A 12473-nucleotide genomic window follows, 5' to 3' on the forward strand; every position below is an offset into this window, starting at 1 on the left:
GGTGGAAAAGATAGGATGCCACAGGAACCATTGTGTAGCAGTATACTGCTCATTCTCATTAAATCATGGTTTGTTTTAAACTAAAGTTTAATATGAGATGTGAACCAGACCTATTCAACCTGCAACTTCAGAGCACAGATTCTTCTTCCATTTATAACTGCCCAAACATTCCATGACCCCTATTAATCTGGGAACATCTGGCTTTTAGCCCAGATTCCAAGGGACATAAAGCAGAGTGTGGCTCAATAGGATTTACAAAAAGGAGCATAATTTTAAAAAGCCTGCTAACATAGTCTACTGGCCTGAACAAATAGCTGCTAGATTCATCCGAGGCATTATCCAACCAACACAGAACACATACTTGAGTATTGGAGACTGGCTGGAAATTATTCAATATGGCAGGGTTCAAGTCAAACTGGGCAACTATAAAGTAACCTGAATGTTCTTAGTGAAACCTAAAATCAAAAGTTGCATTTTAATCTTTTCAGAACACCATTTCTCATTACTACATATTTATTAACATGAAGCAAACTGAAAGCAACAATGCATTTGAAAAAATATGGAAAAAATAACATGAAAAAACCCTGCTATCTTCTAGGACAGGGGTTAGCAACCTTTTTCAGCTGTGGGCTGGTCCACCGTCCCCCAGACCATGTGGTGGGCCGGACTATATTTTTTGGGGGAAATGAATGAATTCCTATGCCCCACAAATAACCCAGAGATGCATTTTAAATAAAAGCACACATTCTACTCATGTAAAAACACGCTGATTCCCGGACGGTCTGCAGGCTGAATTGAGAAAGAATTGGGCCGCATCCAGCCCGCAGGCCTTAGGCTGCCTACCCCTGTTGTAGGAGGATCAAATATTTTGTCAAATGAGCCATTAACCTGCAGATTTATGTTGACAACACCTTGGGCAGTTTTCAGCATTTTCATCCCCCCGCCCCAAAAATTTAAATAGCAGTATAAACTTCCCATATATTTAGTTGTCATGTCTTAAAATACTTGTCTGAATTTGTTTCATTATAATAGTTAAACCACACTAAATACACATTTGAAATATGTCAGTTCAACTATTTTTTGCTTTTGTAATTATATAGCATATAAATTTAACATGAAATGCTAGTTTTGATTTGTTCTCTAAATATAAATTAAATAAAAATGTTAACACAGGCTGTATCAATTAAGGGCAGCTTTTTTTAAAAAAAATCTTTCTAGAAAACCACCACATTACTCTATGGAAACCGGGGGGGGGGGGTAATCACATTCAGCTATTTTTTAAGTATAAACCATTTATTCAGTATAATCTTGAAGTATAAACAACCCATTCAAGTTCTGCCCTTCCCCGCTAGAATACATCCTCCATGACACGGGAAAAACAGGACTAAAAATACAATAGAATCAGATATCAAAAATGAAACATAAAAACAATGACTACATAGCTCATCCTCAAAGAAACTGCAAGGACATCTGCTTCATGAGTGAGACAAACTAGCTTGTGGTGTTTGACGCATACTTTCCCAGCTGTTATTTGGATAGCTCTTTTTTTAGATACAACAACCCTACTTCTAGATCCAACAGAAATGCCCCGTGTACAATGCCCTTTCCTCAAAGACTTGGGAAAAGTTGTCAATGTACTTCAGTAAAGTACACTGAAACCAGACCATTTGCACAGTCCTAAAACATTCTCAGCTCATGGTTGTTGAATAAAAATGAGAAGATAGTCTGCTAGTTTAAGAGAACACAAGCACTAGAGTCAGTGCATAGATGAACATTATGAACATCAAGAGTGAAGTCCTTTCTCTATCACAAACTACATTAATTTATCTTTAAACATTTGTTACAGCACAATCCTATACATGGTCTACTCACAAGTAACTCCCAGTGTGCTCAAAGGGGCTTATTCCCAGATAAGTGGGTACAGGATTTCAGCAAGTAAAAACTAAAGTGTTGGTGGAGGAAAAAGAGGTCACAAATTAACCGGGATTGGGGTTATTTATGAAGATTTAGGATATTACCTAGAAAACTAGAACCTGTTTTATATAGCAGCCTTGCAGCAAGACAGTCATCTCTTCATATTTAACTGGCTTACTGAAATAAACCTGCACAGAATTAGTCCAGATTACCCACCAACACAAATGTAGCAGCTCTGTTGCACTAATAAGCGAACAGCTAGAGCTTGTGGTTTGTTGTAGAAGCCTTTTAAGCAGTGGGTACCAGCATGCTACTAATCTGTGTTAAACCATGGTTATTTTCTAATGTTATGTGCAAACTGCATTCCAATGTTAAATGCTGGATCCTGACCAAACAGCTCACCATGTTGACTAGGTTAGTTTCTCAGGCATTTAAGATCTTAAGCAGATACTCAGTGGTAAAGCATTTAGGGGCACGTTAGTGATATCTCCGTCACAATTCTGATGCAGATATTGGATGCAAAACACAGATTATGCCACTTGCCTCACTCAGACTTTATACCCCTGTCTATACTTGGTACAAAGTAGAAGTTATTTTAGTTAAGGCTGTTTCTAGAGTACACCAATGTATGTCAGCTGTGTTATTTATTGCAAAGGTATTTAGTCTCTTCATGCTATAAACGGAAAAACCAAATCAATAACCCTAGAGTATTTGCACCGTCACCAATAGACAACATGAAGCCTAGCTAGACAAGACAAGAATACTTAACTAGTTTTTCCAGAGGGAATTGCAGTTTGAGAACTAAATCAAAATGTGCAAGCACAATAACTGAGAGCTTTCAATGCACAGTGTATCAAAATGAGGTATTGGAGAAAATGCAGTATTTTACTGGTATGCATTGTTTGTTGGAGCCTCCCCCCTAACTCCTGCTCTGAATCCTTTTTATACACTACACACACACACACACACACACACACACACACCACACATCAGACCAACTCATTCATTACCCTGCTGGATGGGAGGGAAACCAGGTCTTGGGTTGATTAACATCCTTTTAAATGTCTTGTGGGACCATGAGCTAGTTTTCAATTAAGTTTTACTCAGAGTAGAACCACAGGAATTAATGAGCTGGGTTAGGCCCATTATCTTCTACAGGTCTGCTCTAAACTTTAGTAGAATGCCACCCATGATTTACAGTGAACAAACTTTATCTATTAAGGGGTAAATCAATTCAAAGTCACTTTTTCTTTGCCTTTTCAGTTGCAGTTTTTCCTCTAGGGAAATGATGTTATAGATTATGCTACTGTTATATAAACTCAAGATTTGTGTTCCTAACAAAATAATTTACTATGCTAGTTAAATGTAAGATTTATTTGGATTTAGTTATAAATGGCATTACTGAGATAGTAACAGTTCAATCTTAAACACTAACTTTGTTTGGAAAACCAGTAATGACTCATTTTCCCCTTTTAAAATGTTTTTGGAAAACAGCATGCTTTAAGCAACTAAGATACAAAATTATATTGGTACAAAAACCTTTTCTTGGCACACAGCCCATTTTTGTTTTTTGTTTAAAAACATTTTATCTATGATGCAAGGAGAAACCAGATCAACCTTTCTGTTTATCCTAATAATAAGAAAACGAGTAGTACCTGAGCAGTTCAAGTACTGTTCAGTAAAGAATGACTTTCACCATTAATCCTAAAAGGTTCAAAAGGATAAATATAACTATCTTACAAGTACTCGGAGAAAACGCTTCATGTGGGATATCAGTCACTCCCTTATGTCTGTCAGAAAGTCACATATGCAGGAACATCTTCCAAATGTACCTTTAATTCTGATTTTGTTAATTGTTTTGTAGTGCTCAAGCTATTCGTGCTAAAAATAGTTTGCTACATATAAAAAACTACGTGCAACAATTAATTTCTTGTTATCAGAAAGAGATCAACCTCTTTTCAACAACAATTTAAATGAATTTAAAAGTTTGTATTATCTTTCAGAAGCAGAATTTCTGTACGTTTTATCACAAGCAAGAGCTATGGTGTGTACTTACATTGCTACAGGCAGCTGGAGCACAGCCAAGGGTATATCTGCCAGTTTCATGGTTTGCTGCTCTTTGTCAGACAATCTTAAAATTCTCATAGTAAAATGTATAACCCCCCGCAATGGGTATTTCTCAAGACTTTTGAGTGCTCAACTAGACTAGAAGCTTGAAAGTAATGTCCCAATTTCTAATTAAGTCAGAGAGTAGTCTTGCAAGAATGTAACTGGTCCCTAAAATAAACATGCCACTGAAATCTTAGCCATATGCTATAATTCTTTTCCTTCCTGAACTCATTCTCTAAATGTAGTAGGTAACAGTGAAGTGTATGCAGGACTCAACTGGAGAAACTTTTACCAAGCTACTACAAAGTAACTATCACAGGCATTCAGGCAAGGGCATTTTCTTCTGCATAAAGTGTTATGAAGGAATACAAGCAGAAAATCGGCATGGAAGATTTCACAGGTTGTGCAGAAAAGATCGATGAGCACAATGCATCCATCCCAGCACTTCTGTTTAAGGGCAGGTTAAAAATACCTTAAAAAATAGAGCAGCACAGACAGGTCCTACTCCTGCAAAATCATTCCTCAACTGTTTAATCATGGTATTTCTCCAAAGGAATCATTCCACATCGCTCCTTCATATGGGAGATTACACCGAAACAGTCCTACTGAATGCAACTCGATCCGCAAGAAATTAAAATACACAATATATATCTGACTGCCTCTCCCAATACGAACCTATCCGGACCCTTCATCTGAGGGCATTCTCCATGTGAGGGAGGTTCACCAAGAGCAAAGCCTTTTGCGTTGGGACTCCCTAGCTGTGGAATTCTCCTCAGTGAGGTCTAAAAGGAGGTCATCATTAACCTCCTTTTAGCACCAAAATAAAACTCATCTTTTATCCCAGGCATTTGCTGGGAATATGACAAGCTGGTTGGCGGCCTACTTGATAAGAATGTCCTTGCTGTTGAAATTTTTGTTGTTTTTCTTTGATGGAATGATTTTATTGAAACTGATCTTATTGAAACTTCAGCTGCTTTAGAATGCAACTGCAGTTGGTCCAAAATGCAGACACTGCCGGTGAGATGATCAGACCTGGCAGGATCTTACTGGACATAAGGGTGAGGGCCCTTTTACATGGGGACCCTGTGACACTGGAAGTCCTCCCTCTCAGTAGAAAAGCAATCAAATTCAAGGCTTCAAGGATTTTGGAAGGACTTTTTTCTTACTTGCCTTCCATAAGTGATGTTTTGTTGTTCTACTCGATTTTCTGGGGGGTTGGGGGGCAATTCTATTTCTTTTGTAGAGTCATGTTTTTCTGTATGTTGTATTTTATTGTTGTAAGCCACTTTTAGCAGGCCCCACCTAGAAATGCTTTAAAATAAACAAACTCCCATCAACCCCAGCCAGATACAGAGCACAAAGTTTTGGAAGACTGGCCTAGTCTTGGGCAGAACTGTCTGCCCTCTTTGATCACTAGATGTCCTTAGGCTGCAAGGAAGCAATGGGTCATCATAGCACATGACAGCTACTTGAGGCAAGTACTCATTTTTTGTGACATCAAAACTTGCATGGGTGTCTGAATACGAGCACAATATGCACAATATGCAATCCATCAAGTATGCTATTTTTAGTTTTACTTTTAGCATTTAAAAATGCTTATGAATTAAACTATTAATAGTGCAGGAAATTTTATTACTATATGTCAGGGACGTTCAACTCCCGAGAGACTGTGATCTACTCCCACAATAAAAAGCTGGCAGTGATCTACCCATTTTTTTGGGGGGGGGGGACACACCAAAATTGTTGATTTTTTTTTTAGGGGAGCGAGTGAGGGCCAGGGCCGGATGCTTCCCCCCACGGAGGAAATTAATTGAGCCGCTAGCAGTCAACCTGTTGAACATCCCTGTGTATGTTAAAAAAAGCATCTAACAGATTCATTTTCAGCTGTAAAGGTTCTGGCACTCGACTACTATCAAAGGACAGCTTCACAATACAATGAATGCTCACTACATATTCCAATGCTGAACACTAATGCTTGAAGGCAAGCTTATGGCAAACAAGTAAATATGTGCTTGCTAAGCATCTGCTTACTACATATGTGCTACTTCATGATGTTCATGATGGGAACATGCTGCAGAATAAGCAGGATACATATTAGACAACCAATCCTATTCTGGGAATACCAGCTGGTATTCTAAGGCAACCTGGAATTGTGATGCATTAAACCACATCTCAGTGTACACAGTCTTGCCTTTCACTTTCTTGTAACAAACTTTGAGCAAGCTGTACAGAAAAGCTTACAAGATACAGTTGTACCTTGGTTCTGGAACACCTTGTTACTCGAACATTTAGCCTCCCGAACACCACAAACCTGGAAGTGTGTGTTGCTGTTTTCGAACATTTTTTGGAAGCTGAACGTCCAATGCAGCTTCGGCAGCTTCTAATTGAGTGCAGGAAGCTCCTGGAGCCAATTGGAAGTGGCACCTTGGTTTTTGAACATTTTCAGAAGTCGAACAGACATCCGGAATGGATTCTGTTCAAGACCCAAGGTACAACTGTACCTACCATGTTAGAGCAGCATTACCTTTCCTGCATTAAGTCTATGCCGTCTCTGTCAGAACTCTGCCATAACTAATTTACATGGAGCAATTTTTGAGAAATGACTTAATTCCTCTCACAGTCACAACTGCTCAGTATACACATAGAATATATGGAGGGAAAATGTATTCTTGTCTCTGGTGCAGATTTTGAGGGTACACAGAGGGTTGCAGAGGAGAAGAGAGGAATGAAAAGTCTATTGTGCAAGCTGGATACAACCCTTAGTTCTTGAACGTCTAAGATAATAATCTAGATTCCCCCACCCCCAAACAAGGGGTTAGTTACACACTATAGACAGGCGAACTTTTAGAGATAGCATTGAAACAGTTTACCATTGTAGCAGATCACTTTACAAGAGGTGTATGTGTTGTTTTCAAGTACTTAAGCGCAATTGTTACTCTTCTACAAGAACTGTAGAAGTAATTTAAGACTTACTGGTGGAATTTTTTTAAAAAGAAAAATTGTCTTTCTTCATATACAAATAGAATAATGTATGGAGTATGCATGCCACCTACCTAAGTGTTATAAATCACTTGTGTAGAACAGCCCTTGGGGAACAAGAATGCCGTATCAATCAGCAAGTGCTCTTAAGCTTTCTAAAAAGTTCTATTTGCTAAATAATAAATAATTGTAGACTAGGTGGCATTTCGTAACCTGTTTGCTAATCCTCTGCAGTGTTTTTTGTTTGTTTGTTTGTTTGAGCATTCACCAGATATTTTAAAGGAAAACAGTATCGTCTCTTGCACTGAAGAACCACCATTCATATTGTTAATTAATGCTATGTTCTGAAAAGCTTTGCACAAATTGTGAAGTGAGAATCAGTACAAACAAGGAGGCAGGGGGGAATGCCTTAAAAACAGATGCAAAATATTCAGTGAAGACTGCAAAACATAGTAGATGGCAGGCGCTAGCCTTGAAACTCCTCCCAGTATCTTGACAGCTAAAAGGAAAAAAAGCCCACAATGGCTAGCACCACCTTTTAGCGAGTATTACTTGATTCAACTAAAAGCCGGTCAAAAGTGCCTTTACTGTAGCTCTCTATCCTCTTGCTGGCTATAGGGGAAATAATTTTGCTTAAGTAGTGTCAAACCATTTGAGTATGTTTTTATTTTATTTCAAAAACTGAAAGACCACCCTTCAGCTAGGGCTGGGAAGTATCTGGTTTTCAACATCATGATATACCACCAGTTAAACAACGTGATATGCCAATATATCACGATGTCTGAGATATAATGGAGCTATGTAGAGACACTGGCTGACTTCACTGTTCCCCTCCCCCCGTTGCGATTTTTGCCAGCCCCTGCTCTTGTGATTCACTGCCACTTGCAGGAGGCAGAGGAGAGGTGAGCTGGCAGAGTTAATAGGGGCTACAGGAATCAAGAGAAACATTGGCTGGCTTCATGGTTTTTCCCACTGTGATTTTTGCATAGCTCACACACACACATCATGATTTGCGATATATTGCCAGGTCAAAAATTATGAAACTGATATCACAATATAGACGTCCAACCAGTTTGGATGATATATTGCCCAGCCCTACTATGGAGGAAGCTTCTGAGATCTTTAGAACTTGAAGAAGCTGCTCTCCCAGACCACATTAACTTACTGGGTATCTCTCTCAATCTGCATTCCAGATCTTTAGTGTCATTATTATTAGCACAGCATCTGCTAATGAATATTTTGATGACGCTCCAGTAAGAAACAGTAGTCCTAGTACACATGCCTAGTACACCCTTAAAGAAGGTCAAATTGGTACTGGGGAGCCTTATGTTCCGTAATTTAAGAAAGGTGGGCTATAAATCACTACACATAAATAGTAAAAAATAGTGGTGGCTGGAAGTGTTCCACACAACATATCAACCGTTATCATCTATTTTAAAAACGGTACAAATTGATGTTATTATCTACAAGGTGCCTGAATTCTGCATACAGATGACGACCATTTTGCACGGGGGTTCCAATCCTGGAGTCTGCACATGTCAGTGGAGAATGCATAAGCCTGTTCCGCCCTCTTCCGTGTCCCCAAAGACCCACACACTGGCTGTCTTGTGTCAACTGGACAAGCGCAAAATGGTTGCGGCTTGTACTTAAGTGAACACTTTTCCTCATAGGAACTCTCCCATTGGTTGAGATTGAGGGAGGAAGGTTCACTCCCTTCGTTCACATAATGAGACTGCAGGACATTGCCTCCCGTGTAGAAGTTAAATCCACAGCACACCGAAGACAAATTTTACTACAACCCAACCACGATTCAGGAGACAGGAAACATTTAGACATATGTCTGTACTGTACTTATTATACAGTAGTAATAGAGGCAGTGAAGTATAGCAGATAAGACTAGTACCTGAGAGACTATGTTTCAAATCCCAACTCAGCCATAAAGATCACTGGGTGACCTTGGGCCAGTCACTGCCTCTCAGCCTAACCTACCTCACAGGCTTGTTTGGGGGATTAAATGAAGAGGGGCAGAACCATGTAACCACTTTGTGCACTTTGGAGAAAAAGTTGGGATGCAATAAATAAAAAAAATTAAATTAAGCAGTAAGGGTATTTTAAAATCTTAAAATGTTCACTGCTTCTTAAAGCTAATGCAATCAGGTCTTCTGCTCATACTGACTTTTCATAAATCGAGCTCTCATTTCTATCATTCCAGGGCTAGATAAAAAGCAGTAGTTATTCAATGTGTGCATACAGATGAACACATTTAAAATCAGCTCTTGAAATGTCAAATCTCATAATGGCACTGTCTGTGCCTTTTCTATTGTGCAGTTTCATTTAATTGCTATGGCACATATCTCTAAGTTCCAAACCAGCACAGTATCCCAATGCCCTTATGCCACAGAGAGTTGCTCAAAATGCATCTAAATTTTTAGACAACACCAAATATAGAATTATTGTTATGATAAGCAAGCCTCAACAGCTCAGTCAAGAAGTCAGTCAAACCATGCTTTGGCCATCAGAAATATGCTCCCACTAACCACAGTTAGTACACAGGGTACCACCCAAACCAGAACTAGAAATCCATTTTGAATCAACACTGGAGGAAATCTATAGTTAGCAGTAAACAGAATTTATGGAGTTTAGACATCAGAGCTAAGTATTTTTATTTTTAATTATTTATAGAAAATATTTGTAGCAGTTTACAACAATATAAAATATAAATGCATAAAATACAACATATTTAAAACAACCAAATAAAAATAAAAAAGTAAAAAATTATCCAGTAGCACCTTATAGACAAACTAAGTTTGTTCTGGTATAAGCTTGGTTGGGCTATAAGGTGCTACTGGACAATTTTTTACTTTTTTATTTTTATTTTGATGGCATCAGACCAACACAGCTAGCTACCTGAACTTAAAACAACCAAGATATCCAATTCACCTAAAGAACATACAACTAGCATACCGTCAAAAATATCCCAGCTAGATCTGACAAACAGCACTTAGAAGCCTAGATTAGCCCCAAAGGCTATGATGCCAAAAAAAAACAACACAAAAAACTGCAGGGCAGGAAGTACAGGAAAGAAACAGCGCAAAAGGGGAGAAGCAGCCAAACATGAGGCACATTCCTATAAATTGAGCCAATAGTTTCAAGGTACTGTACATGTTTTAGCAATCCATGTTATAGTCCAAGCATTCAATTGTATGCATCCTTTAGATGAGCAGCGTTATTTCAAAAATTCACACACTTTAATGACAAACTCTCTGCTTCATGATCACAGGAAATAACCTATATTACATCATCTACCACTGACCTATATATAATTGGCAATGCTAGTAAAGACCGTACTACTGACTCACTCCACTAGTGTGGCATATGGCCAATATTCTTTTAGAGGGATTACCATTCAATTATTTCCATGCGGACTTGAACAGGAAGTATTTTATCACTTCAGATGCTGTTAACGGCAGTAACCTTCTAAGACAAAAATGGACTCCCACAGAAGGTGGAGGAGGTTTTTAAGCAGAAGCTGGGTGGCCATCTGTCATAGATGCTTTAGTTGAGATTCCTGCATTACAGGGGGTTGGGCTAGATGACTAGAAGGGGGATACCTTCCAAATCTACAATGCTGTTTCTATGACCTTGCTCACATTTGTTTATGTAAGTAGTTTTCAAGTTGGAACTGGTGAATCCTCGAGTTCTTTGGAAGCTTATCAGGGAATCATCTATGACTCAATCAATACTGGCAGAAAGGCTTTTCTGAAGACAGGCTTGTCCACTGCTACTAAACATTCCCTACAATGTAGATAAAAATGGCTGAAAAGATACAACCAATTGTATAGTGTGCATGTCTGTTTGTTGAAACATTTCACTGAACGTACATGTACATCCAGCTATTCTGTCCAGCTCAAGAGATTCCTATCAGGCCTACTTAATTGTTAAAGCATAACTAATCTGTGTTAAGTGGCCCCAGGTATGCATTCTTATGGATCATGGAGATTTCCCTATTTTAGACTATGCAAGACTGACATCAGCATAGCCCGCCTCAAAGCATGAAACCCAAAACTGTTTGCAAAATGCTGGGGTTCTGTGACAAATGACAAGAGAAGGACAGGATTCCCTGGAAGTGGAAGACAGAGAATTTGAAAACCACCTTTAAAGTGACAAACAATATCTATCCTATTCAAAGAGACATATTGGTTTCAAGAAAATGCATTAACCCTTGGGACCCCTTCCAACTCTACAATAAACCAACAAAGGAAAGATATGACAAATGTGAACAGCACTAGTTTCAAAACATATTCTTGGGTGTTCCAAATGCACTTAAAAATCACATCCACACATACACTATGCCCTACTCAGTAGGGCCTAGTCTCTGACAATTCTCCAGTTACACTAGCTCACACACTGGAAGACTTCACTCAATCTGGCCCATCATTTTTTATGGGAGTCAGTTCTATAGTTTAGCTATGAAGAAGCACTTTCTTTTATCCACCCTGAATCTTCTAACACTCTGCTTCATAGGGTGTCCAAAAGATCTAGTGCAGGGGTCTGCAACCTTTAAGACAAAAAGAGCCACTTGGACCCGTTTCCGAAGAAAAAACAACTGGGAGCCGCAAAACTCGTCATTATAAAAATAACCTTTTTGTCACTTTTTATTATTTCTTTGTTTGACCCCTCAGAATTACTCCTCCTCATAGAAATAAACGTTAAATTAACAAGTTACCTTTTTTTTGGGTGTGTGTTCTTCACTCCCCTTCAAAACAGTGACCAGCGTACATGCCCCCTTTCAATGCAGTGACCAGCGTACATGCCCCTTACAATGTAGCGGGCGGGCGGGAAGGTGACGTCGGGGCGGTGCGTGACTAACACACGCACCGCCCCCATGCGACGTCACAGCCAGTACAGTGCCCGCCACAGTGGGGAGTGTCAGGGCGCACAATGTGCCTCCTCCCCTCGCTAGTATCCGCCCCGGAGCCGCAGGAAAGGTGTAAAAGAGCCACATGCGGCTTCGGAGCCGCAAGTTGCCTACCCCTGTGATCTAGTGTTATGAGAGAGGGAGAAAAACTTTTTCTATCTACTTTCTCCAAGCTGCACATAATTCTCTATACTTCTATCATGCCGCCTCTTACTTGCCTTTTTCTAAATTAAAAACTCCCCAAAGTTACAACTTTTCTTCATAGGGGAGTTGCTTTATCCCCTTGATAATTTTGGTTGCTCTTTCTGAAACTTTTACAACTCTAGAATATCCTTTTTGAGGTGAGGCGAGCAGGACTGTAGAAAGTATTTCACATGTGGCCGCACCACAGATTTATATAATGGCATTATGTTCCTGGCAGTTTTATTTTCAATCCATTTCTTAATGATCCCTAGCATAGAATCTGCTATTTTCAGTCACCACGCACTGGGTTGACATCTTCATCGACCAATCTACTATGACCCCAAGGTTCCTGGAGGTTCACCTCCAGTTC

The 12473-nt window shown here is 39.3% G+C and overlaps 1 protein-coding gene across 7 annotated transcripts in view; it reads right to left on the minus strand.

Moving 5' to 3' along the window:
* The window catches only part of ENAH (ENAH actin regulator), a 76063-nt gene that overhangs the window by 40525 nt on the left and 23065 nt on the right, over positions 1-12473 (minus strand). Inside the window, exon 1 of one of the 7 annotated variants that reach the window (XM_079969196.1) lies at positions 3971-4074. The exons of the other annotated variants lie outside the window; for them this stretch is intronic. Coding sequence (XP_079825322.1) covers positions 3971-4059 — 89 coding nt within the window. The 5' untranslated portion in view covers positions 4060-4074. Of the gene's footprint in view, positions 1-3970; positions 4075-12473 lie in introns of those variants that run through there. 7 annotated transcript variants of the gene reach the window in all.

This window comes from Podarcis cretensis (genome assembly GCF_951804945.1).
Source record: "Podarcis cretensis genome assembly, chromosome: 3".
In the NCBI taxonomy this organism is placed as follows: Eukaryota; Metazoa; Chordata; class Lepidosauria; order Squamata; family Lacertidae; genus Podarcis; species Podarcis cretensis.